This window comes from Miscanthus floridulus, chromosome 18, assembly GCF_019320115.1.
Source record: "Miscanthus floridulus cultivar M001 chromosome 18, ASM1932011v1, whole genome shotgun sequence".
Taxonomy (NCBI): domain Eukaryota; kingdom Viridiplantae; phylum Streptophyta; class Magnoliopsida; order Poales; family Poaceae; genus Miscanthus; species Miscanthus floridulus.
Genome location: NC_089597.1, coordinates 18,585,154 through 18,606,613, shown reverse-complemented (window position 1 = coordinate 18,606,613; position 21,460 = coordinate 18,585,154). Strand labels below are relative to the sequence as shown.

General features: G+C 57.6%; 3 protein-coding genes across 3 annotated transcripts; 1 reads left to right on the top strand and 2 right to left on the bottom strand.

Annotated features, from left to right (window-relative positions):
- Positions 1-1,350: 1,350 nt before the first annotated feature.
- LOC136522305 (uncharacterized) lies at positions 1,351-2,969 on the bottom strand. Its single transcript, XM_066516135.1, has one exon. It carries the CDS (start codon positions 1,828-1,830, stop codon positions 1,480-1,482), a length of 351 nt encoding a protein of 116 aa, XP_066372232.1. The 5' UTR covers positions 1,831-2,969; the 3' UTR covers positions 1,351-1,479.
- An 11,561-nt stretch (positions 2,970-14,530) lies between these two features.
- On the top strand, positions 14,531-16,324 carry LOC136523389 (uncharacterized). The gene is made up of 3 exons (XM_066517084.1): positions 14,531-14,859; positions 14,940-15,678; positions 16,265-16,324. The coding sequence occupies exons 1-3, from the start codon at positions 14,531-14,533 to the stop codon at positions 16,322-16,324; spliced, it is 1,128 nt and encodes a 375-aa protein (XP_066373181.1).
- Positions 16,325-17,816: 1,492 nt separating this feature from the next.
- Positions 17,817-18,978, bottom strand: LOC136521090 (uncharacterized; the record flags this gene model as incomplete). The annotated part of the gene is made up of 2 exons (XM_066514808.1): positions 18,257-18,978; positions 17,817-18,069 (listed from the first exon to the last, which is right to left on the bottom strand). Coding segments are annotated over exons 1-2 (975 nt in total), but the record flags the coding sequence as incomplete, so codon positions are not given.
- Between the last annotated feature and the right edge of the window lie 2,482 nt (positions 18,979-21,460).

The following is a 21,460-nucleotide window of genomic DNA, read 5'->3' as shown; positions in this document are numbered from 1 at the left end:
GTGCAACGTGTGCCTTGGCGCTAGCATACTACGTGTATATATGCAGTAACACACAGCAGCGTTCAAATTCAAACCAAAAGCGGCGCCGCATCGCGCCACCGTCCATACGGCATACCCGTACTGTACTTCCCACGCTGATATATACTACGTATTCAACAAATGCATGTCCCGCACTTTGACATTGTAAGAAGTCAAACATTCAAGTTTGAAAAAAAAAAACCGTTGTATTGAGGATTTCTTCTGTCTTCTCCCCTTCTCCACCACGAGATGTACGTTTGGCAAGATTTTCTCGATTCTCATAGTTCAGAGTTTGCAGATACGATTTTAATTGGAAATAAACACGCCCTAAGTCATCCTAGATGCCTTGCCATAGATGTATATGTCGTCCATCACTTAAATAACAGTGTTATTAAAATCTATAATAAATAAAAAAATATGATCACCTAGGTCAAGTATGACTACTTAACTCGAATAAATAGGTCCTATCATAAAGAACCTGAACCTAGCCAACTCAGCTCGCAACAAAGCATGGGTACCTTGGCAGGCCCCTTCCCCGCTAGACTTGTTGTACACCGTTGGTCACATTTGCGATTGTGACAGTGACCAACTACTGTCGGTGAGAGACTTTGATTTGTTTATTTGAGCTGTGGTTTTTGAGCTTTAGGCTAAAAAAACTGTTTTTTCTACTTTCTATTGATTTTTGTAATATAAATTTTTAAGTATACCAAAAACCAGAAGACAGCTTTCCGGCTTTTCGAAAGCCGGTTCAAAGTTAGACTATTTGGTTTAGCTTGAAAGCTGGTTCAAAGTTAGACTATTTGTTTTAGCTTGCCCGAGACCACCGAAAAGCTAGAAAGTAGGCCCTTTGACGCTTGACGGTGTAGTGGCGACCATCATAAGTGCAGATCCTATTCCTATCCAGGACAGCGGGCCAGCAGCGCGCACGTTCGCTGGCCATTATGCTCGGTGCGTGTCACAGCTCACAACCACGTTGTGCAAGGTGTGGTCACTGGTCAGCCAACCTGTGTAAACCAGCTTATACTTTTATTGCAGGCGCGCATGTAGCGCAGGTGGGAGCTGGCCAGCCGGGGTTCGGTTCTGCACCACTTGCTTCGTGCAAGCAAATAATTTCTTATTGCCTCGCATGCGGATGTTCCAAAATAGTTAGGGTGACGTGCTCGTCACGCTCGAAGCCCGATGACTTTTAAGTACTTCTTAGCTACGTGAGTTCTCTAAGTATAGGAGCTAGGATCTAGCTTGCGTTCACAGTGGTGTGCGTATGTGAGGTGTGTGTCCGTACGTAAGTTCAGATACTACGGCTTGTATTTGAAGGGATAAGACATAAAAAAAAACTTATACTTTTATTATCGCAACTAGTGCACTGGGGGGAATACAGGTAAAGTACATAAAGGAAAACGGGAAAATGAATATATCCGACAGCCGTAACAGTGTCTCGACTATGGCTGAATGTTCGATCAATCAATTGAGAAAAAATGCCCAGAACCCTCCTGCGGCCGTGACGACGGCCATGACCCAGACAGCCACGCGCACCGGTGGCGGCATGAGCGGCGCCGCCCTCGAGGCGAACATCACCGTCAGGAGCGTCGTGAGCGCCCACACCGCGGCCCTGATCTTGGTATCCCTCCTGCGCCCGACTCCCTGCTCGAACTGACGGAGACAGAGGAAGAGCAGCCAAAGCGCGACGTCCGCGGCGAGCACGAATCCCACGGAGCCGGCGTCGCCCCAGGAGTTGTAGATGTCGAACGCCGAGTTGAAGGCCAGGGCGCCCAAGCCCAGCTTGGTCAGGGTGGAAGAACGTCGGTCGGCCATGTGAAATGGAACGATGTTCCGCGCGCGGAGAGGGGGACAAAGACAGCGCAAGAGTTCATATGTTGAACAACTACTCTGCCGGGGCAGGGGCCGGGGAACGAATGGCGCCGGGTGTGCTTTTATAGGGGAAGGAAACCAAAGTTTCTCTTGGCAACCGCGTAAGCGCCACGCATACACAGGCCATGTACAGCGGCCACATGGGTGTCCAGTCCAGACCTGACCTCACCACCTGCTGTGCTGCACCAACTGGCCGGAGACAGACAGCCTGCTTGTTCGTGACTTCAGGATTCACCTCATATTGCCACTCGGCGCTACCGTAGTCCGGAGCACGAGCGCTACCATCCAGCCTCAGGTAATTCAGAGTCATCATCTACTACTAGTACTCAAATAATTTCAAGCGAACCATGGAGAGCATAGGTGGAGGGGAGTAGACGCCCGGCCGGCGAATGGAGAAGCGTCCCGCCGGACGGCCGGAGACACGGGCCCTGCTCCCTGCAAGGTGAAGACTTGGGCCTATCATTATCACCCTGCCTTCTCAGCTCCGCTTTGCGTAGTTTATACGCATGTTGCTGCTGCTCCGAGGCATACTCGCAGAAATTGCAAGCACGGATGAAGAGGGCGAAGAAGCCATCCACGGCGAGTCCCGCTCCCGCCAGTCCGCCACGGCCTCGGCCGCACGACGCCTCGCCAGGGCCGGCGCCGCGCGCCCCATGGCCGCCAAACGCCCTCACGGCCGATCCATGTGTGCACTAGGAGAAGAGGAGCAGCAGGTACGAGTACGCGTACCAAGGCACGGCACGGCAAAGGCGGCCGCGCCCGCCGGCGTCCCCAGCTCGAGCTCGGGTTGGTAGAGCAGCAGGCCCCCTGGGCCCTGTCTCTATTTGAGCGCGCCGAAGCCGGATCTCGCGATCCACCAGTCTGCCGCCGTCCGGGTCCGAGGTTTGAGGGCGAAGCAAGGAGGGACTGAAGGAGTTCGGACAGACGAGATTTGACCAGTATTCGCCTAGACGCTACCGACTCTACAGCACGGCCAAATGTGGGGCCAAAGTGCTTGTTATTATAACACAAAGTCGGTAGAAAATGGTAGAGGCACAGATCAGCAAAGGAGGGGAATTACATGGCGTTGCAACAATCTTGAGACAAGATCCATATTGATATTTGAAAGTGACGTAGAATAGATCTTTCCAAAAACAAGAAAGTGATGTAGAATATTTTTTTGAACCTTTTGTCAATTGTATATCGATGCTTTGAAGCTTGGAATCATTTGCTAGAACGGTCCAGCCTACGGCTGTAAGACTTCCGAGAGCGCTCGTCAGAAGCGTAGGAAAATCCCCGTTGTCCTCCTGAAGATTAACATTGCCAAGGCGTTTGACTCGGTCGCATGGCCGTTTCTGATTATCCTGTTGTCCACTGCTAGTACCAGGTAACTTTCCAAACGGGCCTGGCCCATCGGGCCAGCATGGGCACGGTGCTGATTTGGCCCGGTCCAAAAACAGCCCGGCCCGGCCTCTCCCGTGCTCGTGCCAAGCACGGCACGGCCTCGTGCCCGTGCCTGGGCCGCTATGCTAGCCCGTTGGCACGGCACGGGCACGGCCCGCTCCAAAGGCCAGCACGGGGTCGGCACGGCTAAGAGCCGTTGGATGAAGCCCCCGGCGAGCGCTGGCCGTTGGATGAAGGACTGCGATGGGGCGCCTATATAAGCCAGGAGCCGCCCGGGGGAAGCTACTGTGCTCATTTCTTCCCCCTCCGCGCCGCGCGCACCTCGCTCTTCGGCTCTGCTCTCTCGTTCGAAACCCTAGCCGCTCACTCTCTTCTTTTCGCCGTCCGGTGGCTGGTGACAGCGGCGGTGGCTTGCACGGGCACACGGCACGGCCTTGTACACCCCTTCTCTTCTCTCTGACCGGCGATGTAGCTTAGTCGTTGAGATCTCCAACGAATCGTCTTCGTCTCTCTCTCGTCGCGCTCGTCGATCTCGCCGGACTCCGGCGTCATTGGGGCTCCGCTATGATGCGTTGAGGTACCAGGACGCCGGATCTGAGCGATGTCGTCGTCGCCGTTGCCTCTGGTGCTCTGTCAAGCGAGGTGAGTTAGATCTGTTTCTTGTTCTTCTTCTTCTTCTTGATTCGCTGTTCTTCTTCACTTCTTCTTCTTGTTGATCTTGCTTTGTTGTTTTTTACTTCTTTTTCTTCTTCTTGATTTAACCCTAGATCTGTTTCTTTTTTTGAAGCCACTGGCGTTGAGGGACCGGAGGCCGGCGACGACGAGATGTCGGATGAGCAGGAGGACATCGGTCTCTCCATGACGATCAACGACGAGTTGCGCCTCTGCGGGATGACCGGAGACGACGAGGACGATATTGTTGGGGATGCTGAGGAGCTCTTCGGTCGTCGTGTTGCCGAGGAGCTCAACGGCGGTTTTGTGGGTTAGTGCCAAGGCACGGCACTAACACGCTGGACTGCCGTGCCCAGTGGCACGGCACGGCACGGTCTGGAGTGCTTAGTGCCGTGCCTGGGCCAGAGGCTGAGCACGGCGGCACTACACGGCACGGCACGGCAAGGCTACCGTGCCTGACCGTGCCGTGCCTGGCCGTGCCGTGCCCAGCCGTGCTCGTGCCGTGTAGTGCCCGTGCGGCCCGTTTGGAAATCTTTAGTACCAGGGTACTTGTGAATGGTAAAGCTGGTAGAAGAATCGCCCATGCAAGAGGGTTAAGACAAGGTGACCCTATATCGCCGATGCTCTTCGTCATTGTTATGGAGGCACTGAACTCTCTCTTCAGAGAGGCTGACCGACGCATCGCGTTGACGCCGCTACCTGGCCAGGCGATCGCTCATCGTGCATCTCTGTACGCCGACGACTTGGTGCTCCTGGTCGCCCCCAACACAAATGACCTGCAGTGCGTACTGCAAATACTACAGCTATTTGCTGGGGCATCAGGTCAGGTGACTAATGTGGATAAATGTGTCGCTATGCCGATCCGTGCTCTTCCGAAGTGATGGTGGATGTCCAGCAGACATTCCCTTGTGTGGTGGCACAATTCCCCTGCAGGTACCTCGGTGTTCCACTGTCTTTGTGGCGGCTGAGGCATGCTGATGAGCAGCCGCTCGTCGATGTTGTGGCAGCAAGGATTCCTACATAGAAGGCAGGTCTCCTAACGCATTCCGGGCGCGTCTTGTTGACGAAGGTGACCCTGTCGGCAATACCCATCCACTTGAGCATCTCTTGTTGCTTGTCCAGATGGGCCCTGGATCAGATTGACAAGCGTCGCCGTGCGTTTCTGTGGTCGGGCATGGCTACGACTACGACCACCGGTGGGAAGTGCAAGGTGGCTTGGCCGGTGGTTTACAGGCCGACATACCTTGGGGGTCTTGGAGTCTTGGACCTGCGTTTTTTTGGTTTTACACTGTGGCTACAGTGGGAGTGGCTGAGCAGGACGGCTCGAGGAAGCTGCTGGTCCAGCCTGCCGTCGAGGCCCGAGAAGTCCGTGGCAGCTATGGCCGTCGTCAGCATCACGGTGAACATCGGCGACGGGGCATCCGCTAGGCTGTGGACTGATAGCTGGGCGTCCATGGGACCTTTGTGTCACTACGCCCCAAATCTGTACATGGCTATCTCAAGGGCAGGGAAGAAGAGGACGATCAAGGACGGCATCTTCCAGCACCGTTGGGCGCGGGATATCGTGGGCACGCCGACCATGCAGGTGCTCGTGCAGTACCTCCGCATGTGGTCGTCCTCGATCCTTTGCAGGAAGACCGCTTTGTTTGGAGATGGACCGCTGATGGCAAGTACTCGGCAGGCAGACGATTGGGTGAAAGCAGGGTTCAAGATGCTCTCGGTAGTCACTCCTTACTGGTCGCAAAACTTGGGTGCATTGTAATCGAATTGTAATGCATCCGGTAGATAGGAGTGCTGTTCTTGGGCGACCTTGATAGTTGCTCGCCATCGGGGTTGTTGTCTCAAACTTTTCCCTCTTAATGAAATACGGGTGAATGGCTCGATCTTAAAAAAAAATGATACTGCTTTGGATAAAAATATTGTTTTGCGTATGACATCGGATACCAATATTCCTTTTGCAGGAAGACTTTGGCCTTTTTATCCAGACCGATAAAAATATTGTCTTGCCTGTGACATTGTTTATTTTAGATGACATATTACGTTATAAGTTGTTTTTTATCAGCTTATTAGCTAGTGTTTTCTTCATAATTATCACTTCTTGATGCTAATATTCTAGTATATCAGTTTCCATCCCTATTCCCCAACAACAACGCCCATTGTTCTGGACCACAGTATCAGTATGGGCCGGGGAGAGGACCGACCCGAGTCCGCGACGACGAGGTGGTCTCCAGGCGAGTCCTCGTGTTGCTCTGTCCGGAAATTCCCGCGAGCGGACCACGCGTCGACGCCCCTAACTGTGCTTGCATTGCAGCGTTAGAAAGAACCAGTAACGCATGGACGATTTGACGGCCCTGGAACGGTCGGAAATGCATGCCAGGCTACACTACAACGACTCAACGAAAATTTAATTTTACATTGTTGTTGTCAAAAGACATTTACCGTAATCCTCATGGTTTATATAGATATACAAAAAAGTCGTAAAGTTCACACTGATGTAGGACACGCCTCCGGATGGCACCTACGGTACGGAACCTTAGCTACTACGGCGCTCTACGATTTGGACACCATTCCGATCTCCCTTCTCCTTGCTTGCTGTGCGGTGTGCTTGCTATAAATTTCCCCCACGTCCCAGGATGACGCAACGGGGACTGCTGTTTCAGTGTGTGCTGTCTCACGATTTCGTCACTTTCGGTGTGAACATTCGAGGCAAGATCGATGCAGGTACAACTGTACAACCAAAGAGGCCAAAAAAAAAAGGGTCTGCAGCACTATGAGATGAGAACGCGAGTTGTTAAAACAAAAGCGCAGGAGAAACAGCGCTAAGAAAAAACTTTCTTCGTTTTTAAGCTATGATATGTACAACCGAACACAGACCACTATATAAACAATTTATGTTTGTCGCTCTAAAAACGAAGGAGTGATTCTTTATGTTTACAGAGACAATTGCTCTCTTGACTTTCGAATACATAGTTTCTTTATCAATGTACACTGCTTTCCCTATACGTACGTTCAACTCATAAATGGTCGCCATATATCAAGCAACTGAACCAAGCCCGTCGTTTTTCTTTTGGAGGACTGAACCAAGCCCGTCGTGTAAGGCATGCATGAAGACGGAATCATAGACCCTTCGTGGACATTGCTTCTCTTTCTAATAAAATTTTTATAGCAAAACTATTACTGCCTTTTAAAAAAATAGGACCTACTACCAACGTCCTTAAATAAATCAATTCATAAAACCATTTGAAATCAAATTATCTTAAGTTTATCCAACTTTATAGAAAATGGTAACAATATCTATGACACCAAAAAAATATTATGAACATAAATATTAATGCTCTTTCCTATAAAGTTAGTCAAATTTAAAATAGTATGACTTAGGACAACTATAAAAGTTGTATTAATTTACGATGGAGGGAGTAATAATTAAGCCTACCTAAAATTATTTTGAGCTTCATATTTTTTTGTTGGCCAATACAGTAAATGAGCCGCATTAAACGACGTTTGTACATCTTCATCATCCCGTTGAGTATCCAGCTGCCTCGAAGAACTTACCAATTATCGATTTGCTCGGGATTACTTCCTCCAATTACAGATATAACTTCATCTAGATTTTTTTTTGGAAGAAACAGCAGGGGAGCCCCCTACCTTTTTTTTCATATATATGAAAAAGGTATTTACAGACTGTACAAAGTACAAAGCTCCAAGATCCAAAAAAAGAAAAGGGAACAAACTTCATCTAGATTTGTCTTATGCCAAACTTTTAAATTTTTGACTAACTAGCAATATGTAGTCTCAAATGAAATAAGACTAATATAGTATCATGAAAGTGATTTTCAGGGTGAATCTCATAATAATGTGGATCTTGTGATGTAAATAAAATTATAAATACTGATGGTCATTGGTCAAAGTTTTGAAAATACTACTGTCGGTGTTTTGGAACCGGGGGTCCCTCAACCAACGAGTGAATTTGTACTGCGTGTCCCTAATCCCGGATGGTGATGCAAAGAGACACAAGGTTTATACTGGTTCGGGCAGTCGAGGCCCTACGTCCAGTCTGAGAGATTGATCTTGTATTCCTTGCACCGGAGTGCTCGTGGTAGGGGGTTACAAGCTGAGTGAGAGAGGGAGCTAGCCCCAGGTCTCGGCGAGGGTGGTGCGAACTGCTTGGGACGTTGCTCCCAAGCAGCGTGGAAGTGCGTGATTCTATCGGTGTGTTTTTCCTTCTGCCCCCCCCCCCCCCAGAAATGGCCCTGGCTACCTCCTTTTATAGTTACAAGGAGGAAGCGAGAGGTACATGAGAAGGCTACTATTTGCTGACGTATTCCGCTCCCTGAAGCGGTATGGCGTCGTGGGAGTTCCAGTCGATGTCTAGTCGGTATGGTCTTCAAGGCTGACGACATGCTGCGCTCTTGTACTTTTGTTGACTTGGTGAAATGCCGAGGCCTGGTGGCTGCTGTAGTAGGCTGTGTCGAGACCTATCGCGCTGAGGCCGAGACCCACTGTGCTGAGGCCTGCTGTGCCGAGGCCTTTAGCGGGTGGCAATGTGAGGTCTGGGCGGCCATCGTCGATAGTTGATTTGGGCGGAACAGTGCCGAACATGCGTCTACAGGATACGGTGCCCTGTATCGTCAGTAAGGGATGGTAAAAAGGCGATTTGACCGTTGTCCTGTCGCGGCATACTGCCGATCGTGGCTTTCGTAGTGAGGGCAGCTGGGTGCATTAATTGGATGCGATAGCCTGCCAGAGTGACTTTTGAGGTGGAGGTGACGAGATTGCGGGACGAGCCCAGCCTCGGGCGAGGCGGAGCATGGCCAGTTCGCCCGAGGCCCTACCGGGAGTCTCGGGCGAGGCGGAATCCGAGGCTCATCGGGGGTCTCGAGCGGGGCGGAGCGGTCGGTTCGCTGGCCCCGAGGTCACAGGAACCCGGTTCTGACTCCCCACGTCGTGTCCGTCCTTGGTGCAGGAGTTTAGGCAGCACAGTAGCCGGTAACCCTTGCACAGTCCCGTCGTGGATGGCAGGGTGCTGACGTGACGGACGTCTGGTCTGCCACGTCGCTGCACTGCGCCGTCGTGTGATTTGTCGGAGTGGTTGAGCGCCTCGATGGGACGTGCGGAAGTGACATGCTGGTCGTACTCGGTCTTGTGCGTCGTGGGGCTCCAGTACGGCTTGATGCAGGACATGGCGGGCGACGTGCGGGTTGCCGTGTAATGACGTCGTAGGGGGCAGCGGCTATGCCGAGGCCGAGCCATCGCGGGGGGCTCGGTGGTCATGGACCCTCAGGCTGCCGAGCCCGTGAAGCAAACTGTCGAGGTCCTTGGGGGGAGTTATTGGCCTTGGGTACTGATTCCGAGGCTACAGTAGCCCAGATGTGGCTCCCCACGCTGCATTGTCCTCGGTGCAGGAGTTGGCAGCATAGTGAGGCATGGGCGTCACGGTGGTTAGTACAGTGGCGGGTAACCCCTGCCCAGTCCTGCCTCCTGTCCCATCGGCCATTCTGCTGTACTGTGCCGGGCGTGCGGCTGTTGTCAGGGGCAGCAGTTGGCTGAGTTGTCGTGACACGACGTTTTGCCAGAGGGACGGGAGAAGGAAGAGGTGGCGGAGTGCTGCCGAGTCCGCCTTGCGCGAGACAGAGGGTCGGTGGCCCGGCCGAGGCCTTTGACGGGGAATCGGCCGAGGCCCGTGGTGAGGGGCCTCGGGCGAAGCGGAGGGTCGGCCGAGGCTCGCGGCGATGGGGCCTCGGGCGAGTCGGACAATCGGCCGAGGCCAGCAGCGTTTAGCTGGTTTCGATCTTTACGAAGTCTAAGCAGTCGTTTTTTGGATCTTGCTTAGGGTACCCCTTCTCACGGTATCCGACAGTAGCCCCCGAGCCTTGGGGGGAGTGGAGGCACTCCCCCTGAGGTTCTGGCGAGAATTGGCTCTTGATAGTTCCTGTCGGGACGGTGTTTTGTCTTCGAGGTTTCGGTGGGTGCGCGCGAGCGCACCCGCCGGGTGTAGCCCCCGAGGCCCTGGAGGAGTGATTTCACTTCTCCAGGGGCTTTTTTCTCTTTCGAGTGGGGAGTTACATTGTGTTTGCCGGGCCCGTGGGTGCGAGTTCGGATCGCAGGGCCTCGACGATGCTGCGGGAAGAGCCCCTTAGCCTCCGCCTGGAGCGAGAGGGCCGTCAGGGATTCCCCTGACTTTTTGTTCGACCCTCGCGCTTCCTTTTCGCTCGGAAGGAGGGGTGGAAGATGCCACGCTACCCTCGGTGGGCGCGAGCGACGGCATTTCCGGTGAGCTGTTATCGGGTAAGTCCGAGTGGAGGCCCGTACCCCGTTCGCTGGGGGTCGGCTAGCGGTCCTGAGACGCACTCCAAGAGTACCGGAGGGTTTCTCTAGTGGGTGCCGAGGCCGTTTGCTAGGCCTCGGTGGCTCGGTGCCTCCCTACGGTGGGATCCCATTCGGAGACCTCCCTGCCGGTCTCGGACACGATACAGGGCGCGCTCATACAGGCTTGCCCGTAGTCGTCCCTGACTCTTTTGCCCTGGGGCGGCTGTCGAAACCCCTGGGGGCCCAGCCTTCGAACCCCTGGACCGTAACGGGCTCGGGTCGCTTGTCTTTATCTCGGGTGCAGGAAGAGCCCCCGAGCCTCCGCACGGAGCGAGAGGGTGGTCAGGGGTCCTCCCGTCTTTTTTGCCCGTCCCCCGCCCGTCCTTTTCGCTTGGACGGGGGGGGGGCTATTTGCCGAGCCCACTCGTGTGCGAGCCTGAGCTGCTGGGTCTCGGCAAAGTTGCAGGAGGGCCCCCGAGTCTCTCGCGCGGAGCGAGAGAGCGGTCAGAGGTCCCCTGGCTTTTGGTTCGCCCCTCGCGTGTGAGGGTCTGACTGCCGAGCCCCCCTCGGGTGCGAGCCTAGGTCGCGGGGTCTCGGCGTCTTTTTGCAGAAGGAGCTCCCTAGCCTCTGCACGGAGCAAGAGGGCCGTCAGGAGTTCTTCCGGCTTTTTGAACGACCCTCGCGCTTCCTTTTCGCTTGGAAGGAGGGTTTGTATTGCCGAGCCCCCTCGTGTGCGAGCCCAAGTCGCTGGGATTCGGCAATGTGTCGCAGGAAGAGTCCCTTAGCCTCTGCACGGAGCAAGAGGGCCGTCAGGGATTCTCCTGACTTTTTGTTCGACCCTCGCGCTTCCTTTTCGCTCGGAAGGAGGGTTTGTATTGCCGAGTCCCCTCGTGTGCGAGCCCAGGTCGCTGGGACTCGGCAACGTTTTGCAGGAAGAGTCCCTTAGCCTCTGCGCGGAGCGAGAGGGCCGTCAGGGATTCTCCTGACTTTTTGTTCGACCCTCGCGCTTCCTTTTCGCTCGGAAGGAGGGGTGGAAGATGCCACGCTACCCTCGGTGGGCGCGAGCGACGGCATTTCCGGTGAGCTGTTATCGGGTAAGTCCGAGTGGAGGCCCGTACCCCGTTCGCTGGGGGTCGGCTAGCGGTCCGGAGACGCGCTCCAAGAGTACCGGAGGGTTTCTCTAGTGGGTGCCGAGGCCGTTCACTGGGCCTCGGTGGCTCGGTGCCTCCCTACGGTGGGATCCCATTCGGAGACCTCCCTGCCGGTCTCGGACACGATACAGGGCGCGCTCATACAGGCTTGCCCGTAGTCGTCCCTGACTCTTTTGCCCTGGGGCGGCTGTCGAAACCCCTGGGGGCCCAGCCTTCGAACCCCTGGACCGTAACGGGCTTGGGTCGCTTGTCTTTATCTTGGGTGCAGGAAGAGCCCCCGAGCCTCCGCACGGAGCGAGAGGGCGGTCAGGGGTCCTCCCGTCTTTTTTGCCCGTCCCCCGCCCGTCCTTTTCGCTCGGACGGGGGGGGGGGCTGTTTGCCGAGCCCACTCGTGTGCGAGCCTGAGCTGCTGGGTCTCGGCAAAGTTGCAGGAGGGCCCCCGAGTCTCTCGCGCGGAGCGAGAGAGCGGTCAGAGGTCCCCTGGCTTTTGGTTCGCCCCTCGCGTGTGAGGGTCTGACTGCCGAGCCCCCCTCGGGTGCGAGCCTAGGTCGCGGGGTCTCGGCGTCTTTTTGCAGAAGGAGCTCCCTAGCCTCTGCACGGAGCAAGAGGGCCGTCAGGAGTTCTTCCGGCTTTTTGAACGACCCTCGCGCTTCCTTTTCGCTTGGAAGGAGGGTTTGTATTGCCGAGCCCCCTCGTGTGCGAGCCCAAGTCGCTGGGATTCGGCAATGTGTCGCAGGAAGAGTCCCTTAGCCTCTGCACGGAGCAAGAGGGCCGTCAGGGATTCTCCTGACTTTTTGTTCGACCCTCGCGCTTCCTTTTCGCTCGGAAGGAGGGTTTGTATTGCCGAGTCCCCTCGTGTGCGAGCCCAGGTCGCTGGGACTCGGCAACGTTTTGCAGGAAGAGTCCCTTAGCCTCTGCGCGGAGCGAGAGGGCCGTCAGGGATTCTCCTGACTTTTTGTTCGACCCTCGCGCTTCCTTTTCGCTCGGAAGGAGGGGTGGAAGATGCCACGCTACCCTCGGTGGGCGCGAGCGACGGCATTTCCGGTGAGCTGTTATCGGGTAAGTCCGAGTGGAGGCCCGTACCCCGTTCGCTGGGGGTCGGCTAGCGGTCCGGAGACGCGCTCCAAGAGTACCGGAGGGTTTCTCTAGTGGGTGCCGAGGCCGTTCGCTGGGCCTCGGTGGCTCGGTGCCTCCCTACGGTGGGATCCCATTCGGAGACTTCCCTGCCGGTCTCGGACACGACACAGGGCATCCCAAGCGTCTCGCTTGCTTGGGCCTCGGCCTCGCATAGGCTCGCCCGTAGTCGCCCCTGACTCTGTTGTCCTGGGGCGGCTGTCGAAACCCCTGAGGGCCCAGCCTTCGAACCCCTGGACCGTAACGGGCTCGGTGCCTGGTTCCTTTGCCTGAAAGGAATCGGGTGGGGGTTACCTCTCTCCCTGCGGTTAGCAACGGCAGGCGCGCCTTTTGAGGCAGCTTTTTCGGGGAGGTGGAACGGCGCCTGCTGCTGCTGCGGTTGGGCGTGACGTGGCGTCAGTCGACGGGACGTAACTGCACGCGCAATTAATGAGGAGGGAGTGGGCGGTAAGACCGGATCTGGATAACCGCGCCGGATTTCCTGGGGGAAACTTCCCCGATTTCGTCGCCCGGTGGTTTCGATTCGTCCCTGCATAAATACGCAAACAGCCTCGCCCTCTCCCTCCTTACCTTTTCCGCGTTCGCTTTTGCTGCCTCCGTGCCGTCGCTGAGAGCATAGAGCGCCGGGGAAGAGAAGTGCGAGGGCGAGAGATCGAAAGAGAGAGGGAGAGAGATTACCGCCGTAGCAGCGTCCTCCGCCGCGCAATGGCTGGTGGTCCCGTCATCCTCCCGGCGGATCCCTGGGAGCGGTCCGACGTCACCGAGGAGAAGCTGCAGTCGCTCGTGGAGGCCGGTCTTCTTCGCCCGATCACCGACCCCGACGAGCCGGAGTGGATTGCTCCGGGGGACGAGTCGGAGCCGAGGCCGCGCGACGGTTACGTGGTGAGCTTCGTCGTCTTCCACGAGCGAGGCTTCGGGTCGCCGGCGGATAGCTTCATGCGGGCACTCCCGCACTACTATGGCGTGGAGCTGCACAATTTCAGCCCCAACTCCATCGCGCAGGCGGCCATCTTCGTCGCCGTCTGCGAGGGGTATCTGGGGATCGCTCCCCACTGGGAGTTGTGGCTCCATTTGTTCCGAGCGACGTTCACCTCCAAGCCGGGGGGAACGAGGGGGGCTCGGAAGGCGCAGAGGGCCGGCGGCTGCACCCTCCACGTGCGCCAAGACCGGCAGTCCCTCTACATCCCGGCCCAGCTGTCAACGTCCAACCGTCGTTGGTATGACGGCTGGTTCTACCTCCGCAACGACGGCGGAGGACTTCCCCCTTATACCGGGCGGGTTGTAGAGAGTCAACCGGAGAAATGGGGGTACGGCGTCATCAAGGTCGACCAGCCTAGGCTGGAACCGCTCTTGAGGGCCTTGGGGAAGCTGCGTGACTGCGGCCTTTCGGCGGCCGTGGTCGTGGCGGCCTTTCACCGCCGGAGGGTGTTGCCGCTAATGGCCCGGCGGCGGCGGCTGTTCGAGATGACGCCGAGCGACCCGGTCGCCGGTATCAAGATGTCCGCCTTCGCCCTTACCGATGACGAGACCCTGCGTCGGGTGAGGGAGGCGGTAGACGGGAAGCCGAGGCTCGATGACTTGACGCCGTTCCCGATGCGCCCGTCGCGGGGGTATGTCTCGCTGGTAAGTTGGATGTTGTCGAGGCTTTCGCGTCCTTCTTGTTTTTCGCCTTTTTGGTCTGTTGTCTTACTTCGTCGTTCTCACAGGGGATAAGAGACGTGCGAGGCTCCCCGCCGCCCGTTCCTGAGGACGCCCGGCGGCGATCCGTGAACAGGGCGCGTGCCGAGGAGGAGAAGAAGAAGAAAGATGCCCAGGAGGCGAAGCGCACGAAGAAGATCCTCGCGCGCGAAAAGCTGGACGCCCGTCGCCGGCGCCAGAGGCTCGACGGTCTCCCTTTGGAGCCGTCTCCCTCGTCGTCGGTGTCGGATTCTTCGAGCGACGGCGGTGGGCGCGAGGTGGGGACGGCCTGCCTGGAACACCTCCCCGACATCAGGGAGATGGTTCCCGGGGCGCCGGCAAGGAGCCTGACGCCCCTAGGAGGAGGAGGAGGTGTCCCGGGGCCAGTGGTGGCCCGTCCCGGCGCCGAGGCCGGCACACCCGAGGCGCGGGTGTCGGAGGAGCGTGCCGTCGGCCCGATGGGTTCGACGGTGGAGGTTGAGCGGGTGACGGTGGGGGCGACCCCATTATCTCCGCGAAGGGTCGAGGAGGTGCCGGGGTCCGACGGGGACCAGCTGGCGCTGGTGGACACCGAGGCCGCGCTGCTGCCACCACCGCCGCCGTTGCAGAGGAGGCGGACGGTGTCGAAGCGGTTGCATCCCCGTTCGCGGTAAGCGTCTTTCCTGGCGGAGTCCGCTTCTTGTTTGCCCCTTGGTTGCATGCTGACCTTGGGAGTGTCTTTTCTTGCAGCCAGACGCTTCTGGTGGGAGACCCTCCCTTGGCGCCCCGTAAGGCGCTCAAGGTGAACGTTAGCTCTTCCGCCCATCAGGCAGCGGAGGCGCAGGCAGGCGTGCGACGCGGCGCGGCGTCGGGTGAGGCCGTTTCGGAGGAGGCGGCTGCCCAGGAACAGGGGGCCGAGGCGGCCGCGGAGCGAGTGGAGGAGGAGGCTGCCCAGGAACAGGGGGCCGAGGCGGCCGCGAAGGAGGCTGGGGCGTCTGCTATTGCCGAGGCCACTGAGGGCGAGGCCGGAGCCCCCAAGACCTCCGACGTCAGGGCGGTGGACGCCGAGGCCATCAAGGTAGAGATGGCGGAGGCCAGAGCCCTCGGGTCCGTCGAGACCGAGGCGATGGAGGTGGAGACGGGGCAAATTTTGGCGCCGCCCCTGGTTCAGACAATCTCGTCTGATGATTCCTCCCGAGGGAAGGAGGCGGCGGACGTCGAGGCGGCCAGTACCGCGGAGCAACCAGTCCCAGATCCCGCCGAGGGGAGTTCGGCTCTTGTCCGGCTACGGCCCGAGCCTCGCGGGTGGAACTTCCCGCGTGTTTTCTGGCGGAACCGGGCTGACCCCGAGGGGGAGCCCGTGTTTGCTCTTGAAGATACTGCAGAGGGGTGGCATTGGGACACCCTCGAGCAGTACCGTCAATTGGCAGTGCGGTCGCTGCAGACAGCGATGACCATTATGGGTCAGGACTTGCCCGGTGTCACGCGGGTAAGTACTTTCCCCTCTCGTGCCGCGTTGTTTTCTCTCCGAGCCCGCTCGCAGTGTTTTGACGTGTGTTTTTTGTTTTGCCTCCTTAGGAGCTCGAGACCCGATCCCTTGGGAAATCGGTGTTCCTGCGAAATGAGAGGGATATCTGGGACCAGCTCCGGCGCCAGGAGGGCTTGCTTGCCGATGCCCAGGGACTATTGTCGGCGCGGAGTGCGGAAGTGGAGGACCTCCAGCCTTCGTTGTGCTGACATTCAGGCGGAGTTGGCCATGGCTAAGGAGCAGTCCGCCCCTCTGGTGGCCAAGATCAAGGAACTGGAGGAGGAGCGAGACTCCTTCAGGCTTCGGGCCCAAGAAGCGACGGCCTCTGCGAAGGCTACAGCCGGGCAGCTGGGTGCGGAGCAGAGCGAGCATCAGGCGACAAAAGTCGCCCTGGCAGAGGCTACCAAGGCGGCCGAGGCCTCTCGGGTCGAGGTCTCAGCCTGGAAGGGCAAGGCCGAGGGTAAGTTCCGCTGAACCATGTTCCTCGTTCCATTTGCTCTTTTTGTCCTGGTTCGCGCTTGACTCCTGACCCCTTGCTGCGACGTAGATCTGGAGAAAGAGGCCTCCCAGGCGGCTGAGGCCTCCGTCGCGGCGCAAGCAGCGCTAGGATGTCGAGGTCCCGGGAGCACGAGGCGCTGCGCAGCGCTGTCCGGTCTGCCTGCGAGGCTCTGGACGTCGAGGAGGTCCAATCAGCTAGCTCCCTTGGGAGCCGCCTCATCGCGTTGAGCGGCCACGTCCGTGAGAGACTCCGAGGGGCGTTGCACACGGGTGTCAAGCGCGCCCTGGCCGTCGTCTCCTCGCACTACGCCATCAACCTCGAGGCTGTCAGCGACGGCTACGTGTTGCCAGAAGATGACGAGGAGGCTGATGCAGAGGTCGTGAGGCTGTTGGAGGCGGCCGAGGCACCTGGCACCGCGTTGGCCAAGCTGTTCGAAGAAGAGGTGGTCCCTCCCGCGCCAGCCGCCGATCCTTGAGCTTTGACCTGGGCCAAAAGGGGCCATGTAACCGGATCGAGTTAGTTGCCGAATCGTGACGTTTTTTGTGGCCGTCGAGGCCCTTAAAGTATTTGCGTATGTGTGCTTCTTAACCGTTTTCCATTCTATTTCTAAGTTCGTGCCCTCTGTCTCGATCGCGAAGAAATCCCTCGGAACCTAAGCCGTCCTTCGGCGAAGGGTCGTGAGGGAGCTGCCGTAGCCCAGAGGCGTAGGCCGTTCTCACGACCCGGCCGGCCCTTTGGCCTCCAGACAGGCTTTTGGTCTTTGGGTTTCTTGCGAAGGTCCCGTCGGAGCGCGAGAGAGTTTGGCGTGGAAATTTTCGGAAAAACGGTTGAGAAATGGTGTCCGGGACTTAGGGGGGTTCCCCCTTTTTAGCCCCTGAGGGAGGCTCGACTTTGCAGAGGCAGAGCCGAGTCTCCCTTATTGCGTTATAGTGACGTCGAGCCCCTATCGATAGACAACCTCTCTGCAAAGAACTTCCTCGGAACCTAAGCTGTCCTTCGGGCGAAACGGTGGTGAGGGAGCTGCCGTAGCCCAGAGGCATAGGCCGTTCTCATGACTCGGCCGGCCTTTTCGCCCTTGAGACGATCTTTCGGTCCTTGGGTTCTATATAGCCGATTTGTCTATAAGGGGGTTCCTCGAAAGATTATAACAACTAAAGAACGCTTCTTTATTTATTTCGAGAAACAATGTAACCAACGTTTGGAAATTTAAGGGTAGAAACGACGTAGCTGTTCTATGTTCCAAGCGTTGGTGAAGATTTCGCCCTTCTCGTTGGCTAACTTGTAGGTCCCGGGCTTCAGCACTTGAGCGATGATATACGGCCCCTCCCAGGGTGGGGTCAGCTTGTGGCGGCCCTTGTTGCTCTGCCTCAGTCTCAGCACTAGGTCGCCCACCTTCAGGTCCCGGCTTTGGACGCGCCGGGCTTGGTAGCGTCGTAGGGCTTGCTGATACCTGGCTGAGTGTAGTAGCGCGACGTCGCGGGCTTCCTCCAGTTGGTCGAGGGCGTCTTCGCGGGCAGTGCGGTTGCTTTGCTCGTTGTACGCCTGTAGCCTCGGGGAGCCGTATTCTAAGTCAGTGGGGAGGATGGCCTCGGCTCCATAGACCAGGAAGAACGGTGTGAATCCCGTGGCTCAGGCTCGGGGTATTTCTTAGGCTCCAGATGACTGACGGGAGTTCGGCAAGCCATTTCTTGCCAAACTTCTTCAACTGGTTGAATATTCTTGGCTTAAGGCCTTGTAGGATCATGCCGTTGGCACGCTCTACTTGGCCATTCGTCCTTGGGTGCCCTACGGCCGCCCAGGCCACCCGGATGTGGTGGTCGTCGCAAAACGTTAGGAACTTGCGCCCGGTGAATTGTGTCCCATTGTCAGTGATGATGGTGTTAGGAACCCCGAACCTGTGGAATGATATCCGTAAAGAACAGCACCGCTTGCTCGGATTTGATCTGAGCGATCGGACGAGCCTCGATCCATTTAGAGAATTTGTCGATAGCTACCAGCAGATGGGTATAGCCCCCGGGTGCCTTCTGCAGAGGCCCAACCATGTCCAGTCCCCACACAGCGAATGGCCATGTGATGGGGATGGTTTGGAGGGCTTGGGCCGGGAGGTGCGTCTGTCGAGCATAGTACTGGCATCCCTCGCAGGTGCGTACTAGCTTTGTGGCGTCGGCCACCGCTGTTGGCCAATAGAAACCTTGGCGGAAGGCGTTACCTACGAGCGTCCGAGGCGCCGCGTGGTGCCCGCAGACTCCCGCGTGTAAGTCCTGAAGTAAGGATTGGCCAGCCTCGGTGGTGATGCATCGTTGGAGAATACCAGATGGGCTGCGCCTATATAACTCGCCGTTGCAGAGGACGTAAGTCTTGGCGCGTCGCGCAAGCCGTCGGGCTTCGGTTCTGTCAGCAGGAAGCTCTCCTCGGACGAGGCGATCAAGGAGAGGGACTCGCCAGTCCGTTCCTTGGTCGATCTTGGGAGGCTCTTCGTCAATCGCCATCGCCTCGGGCTCGGCTGGCGGGGTCTCGGCGGCAGAGGGGGCCTCGAGCCCTGCGGTGGGCTCGGCCGATGGGTCCTCTTCCGTCGCCGAGGCGTAGTCGACGGACGGCTTGTGGAGGTCTCTGGCGAAGACGTTCGGAGGGGCCGGGGTCCGTGCCGACGCCATCTTTGCCAGTTCGTCCGCGGCCTCGTTGAACTTTCGTGCAACGTGGTTGAGTTCGAGACCGTCGAACTTGTTCTCCAGACGACGTACCATCGTGCAGTACGCCTTCATTTTGGGGTCGTGGCAGCTTGACTCTTTCATCACCTGATCGACGACGAGCTGCGAATCACCCCGTACGTCGAGACGTCGTACTCCAAGTTCGATGGCGATTTGCAGGCCGTTGACGAGGGCCTCGTATTCGGCGACATTGTTGGAGGCGGCGAAGTGAAGCCGGATCATGTAGCGCATGTGTATTCCGAGGGGCGAGACCAGGAGCAGGCCCGCGCCGGCCCCAGTCTTCATCAGAGACCCGTCGAAGTACATGGTCCAGCATTCTGATTGGATTTGAACGGGTGGCAGCTGTGTGTCGGTCCACTCGGCTACAAAGTCGGCCAGGACCTGTGATTTGATCGCTTTCCGAGGCGCGAAAGACAAGGTCTCCCCCATGAGTTCGACAGCCCATTTGGCTATTCTACCCGAGGCCTCCCGGTTTTGGATTATCTCTCCCAGAGGAAAAGACGACACCACAGTCACCGGGTGGGACTCGAAGTAGTGACGCAGCTTGCGTTGAGCCAAGACTATGGCGTAAACTAACTTCTGGATGTGCGGGTAACGTGTCTTAGTCTCGGAGAGCACTTCGCTGATGAAGTAGACAGGTCGCTGGATGGGCAGAGCGTGTCCCTTCTCCTGCCTCTCGACGACTACGGCCGCGCTGACCACTTGGGTCGTCGCGGCGACGTAGAGTAAGAGGTGTTCGCCCTCGGCGGGCGGAACCAGGACGGGGGGGTTGGTGAGCAGTGCTTTGAGCCTGGCGAGGGCTTCCTCGGCCTCGGCGGTCCAAGAAAAGCGCTCGGCCTTTCTCAAAAGGCGGTACAGGGGCAGGCCTTTTTCGCCGAGGCGGGAGATGAAGCGGCTCAGGGCCGCAAGGCATCCCATGACCCTCTGCACGCCTTTGAGGTCTCGGATCGGGCCCATGTTGGTCACGGCCGAGACCTTCTCCGGGTTGGCCTCGATCCCACGTTCCGAGACTATGAATCCTAAGAGCATGCCTCGGGGGACCCCGAAGACACACTTCTCGGGGTTGAGCTTGATGTCCTTCTTTCTGAGACATGTGAAGGCAACCTCCAGGTCGCCGACGAGATCGCCGGCCTTCCTGGACTTGACTACGATGTCATCCACATAGGCCTCAACGGTTCGTCCGATATGTTCGCCAAAGACTTGGATCATGCACCGTTGGTAAGTGGCCCCTGCGTTTCTGAGGCCAAACGGCATGGTTACGTAGCAGTACATGCCGAATGGAGTGATGAAAGAAGTCGCGAGCTGGTCGGACTCTTTCATCTTGATTTGGTGGTAACCGGAATACGCATCAAGGAAGGAGAGGGTTTCGCATCCTGCAGTGGAGTCGACGATTTGGTCAATTCGTGGTAGTGGGAATGGGACTTTCGGGCATGCTTTATTTAGACCAGTGTAGTCCACGCACATCCTCCACTTGCCACTTTTCTTCCTGACTAGTACAGGGTTAGCCAACCACTCTGGATGGGATACTTCCTTGATGAACCCGGCTGCCACGAGCTTCTGTACTTCTTCGCCGATGGCCCTGCGCTTCTCCTCGTCAAACCGGCGCAGGCGCTGCTTTGCCGGCCTGGAGCCTGGCCGGATATCTAAGGCGTGCTCGGCGACCTCCCTTGGTATGCCTGGCATGTCCGAGGGACTCCATGCGAACATATCGACGTTCGCACGGAGAAAGTCGACGAGCACGGCCTCCTATTTGCTGTCGAGGGTGGCGCTGATCTTCAGTCCCCGACCGTCGGGGACGGTGGGATCGACTGGGACGAACTTGACGGCCTCCGCGGGTTCGAAGGTCCCGGCGCGCCGCTTGGCGTCGGGAACCTTGCTACCAAGCTGGTCGAGATTGGCGATGAGGGTCTCGGCCTCCACGATGGCCTCGGCGTACTCGATGCACTCGACGTCGCAGTCGTATGCATGTTCGTATGTGGACTCGACGGTGATGACGCCGTTGGGGCCTGGCATCTTGAGCTTGAGGTAGGTGTAGTTGGGGATCGCCATGAACTTGGCGTAGCACGGGCGCCCCAAGATGGCGTGGTAAGCCCCCTTGAATTCAACTACCTCGAAGGTGAGGGCTTCCTTACGGTAGTTCGATGGGGTGCCAAAGCAGACGGGTAAGTCGATGCGTCCGAGGGGTCGTGTGCGCTTCCCTGGCATGACGCCGTGGAAGGGCGCGGAACCACCCCGAAGCCGTGATTGGTCGAGCTCCAGGAGCTCCAGAGTGTTGGCGTAGAGGATGTTGAGGCCGCTGCCTCCGTCCATGAGTACTTTGGTGAGCCGGGTGTTGCCGATGATCGGGTCGACGACCAGCGGGTACTGCCTGGGGTTTGGAACGTAATCAGGGTGGTCATCCCGGTCAAAGGTGATTGCTTCCTGAGACCAATCGAGGTACCGGGGGGTGGCTACCCTGACCGAGAAGACCTCCCGGCGTTCCCTCTTTCGCTGGCGCGCCGTGAGGCATGCCGAGGGTCCGCCAAAGATCATGAAA

What these genes read in the sequence shown, in the direction of transcription:
- LOC136522305 (XM_066516135.1), bottom strand. Translation starts at nt 1,830, where the DNA reads ATGGCCGACCGACGTTCTTCCACCCTGACCAAGCTGGGCTTGGGCGCC.
- LOC136523389 (XM_066517084.1), top strand. Translation starts at nt 14,531, where the DNA reads ATGGTTCCCGGGGCGCCGGCAAGGAGCCTGACGCCCCTAGGAGGAGGA. An exon ending in CGGTTGCATCCCCGTTCGCG is followed by an intron (nt 14,860 to 14,939) that starts GTAAGCGTCTTT and finishes CTTTTCTTGCAG; the next exon opens with CCAGACGCTTCTGGTGGGAG. An exon ending in ACTTGCCCGGTGTCACGCGG is followed by an intron (nt 15,679 to 16,264) that starts GTAAGTACTTTC and finishes GCTGCGACGTAG; the next exon opens with ATCTGGAGAAAGAGGCCTCC.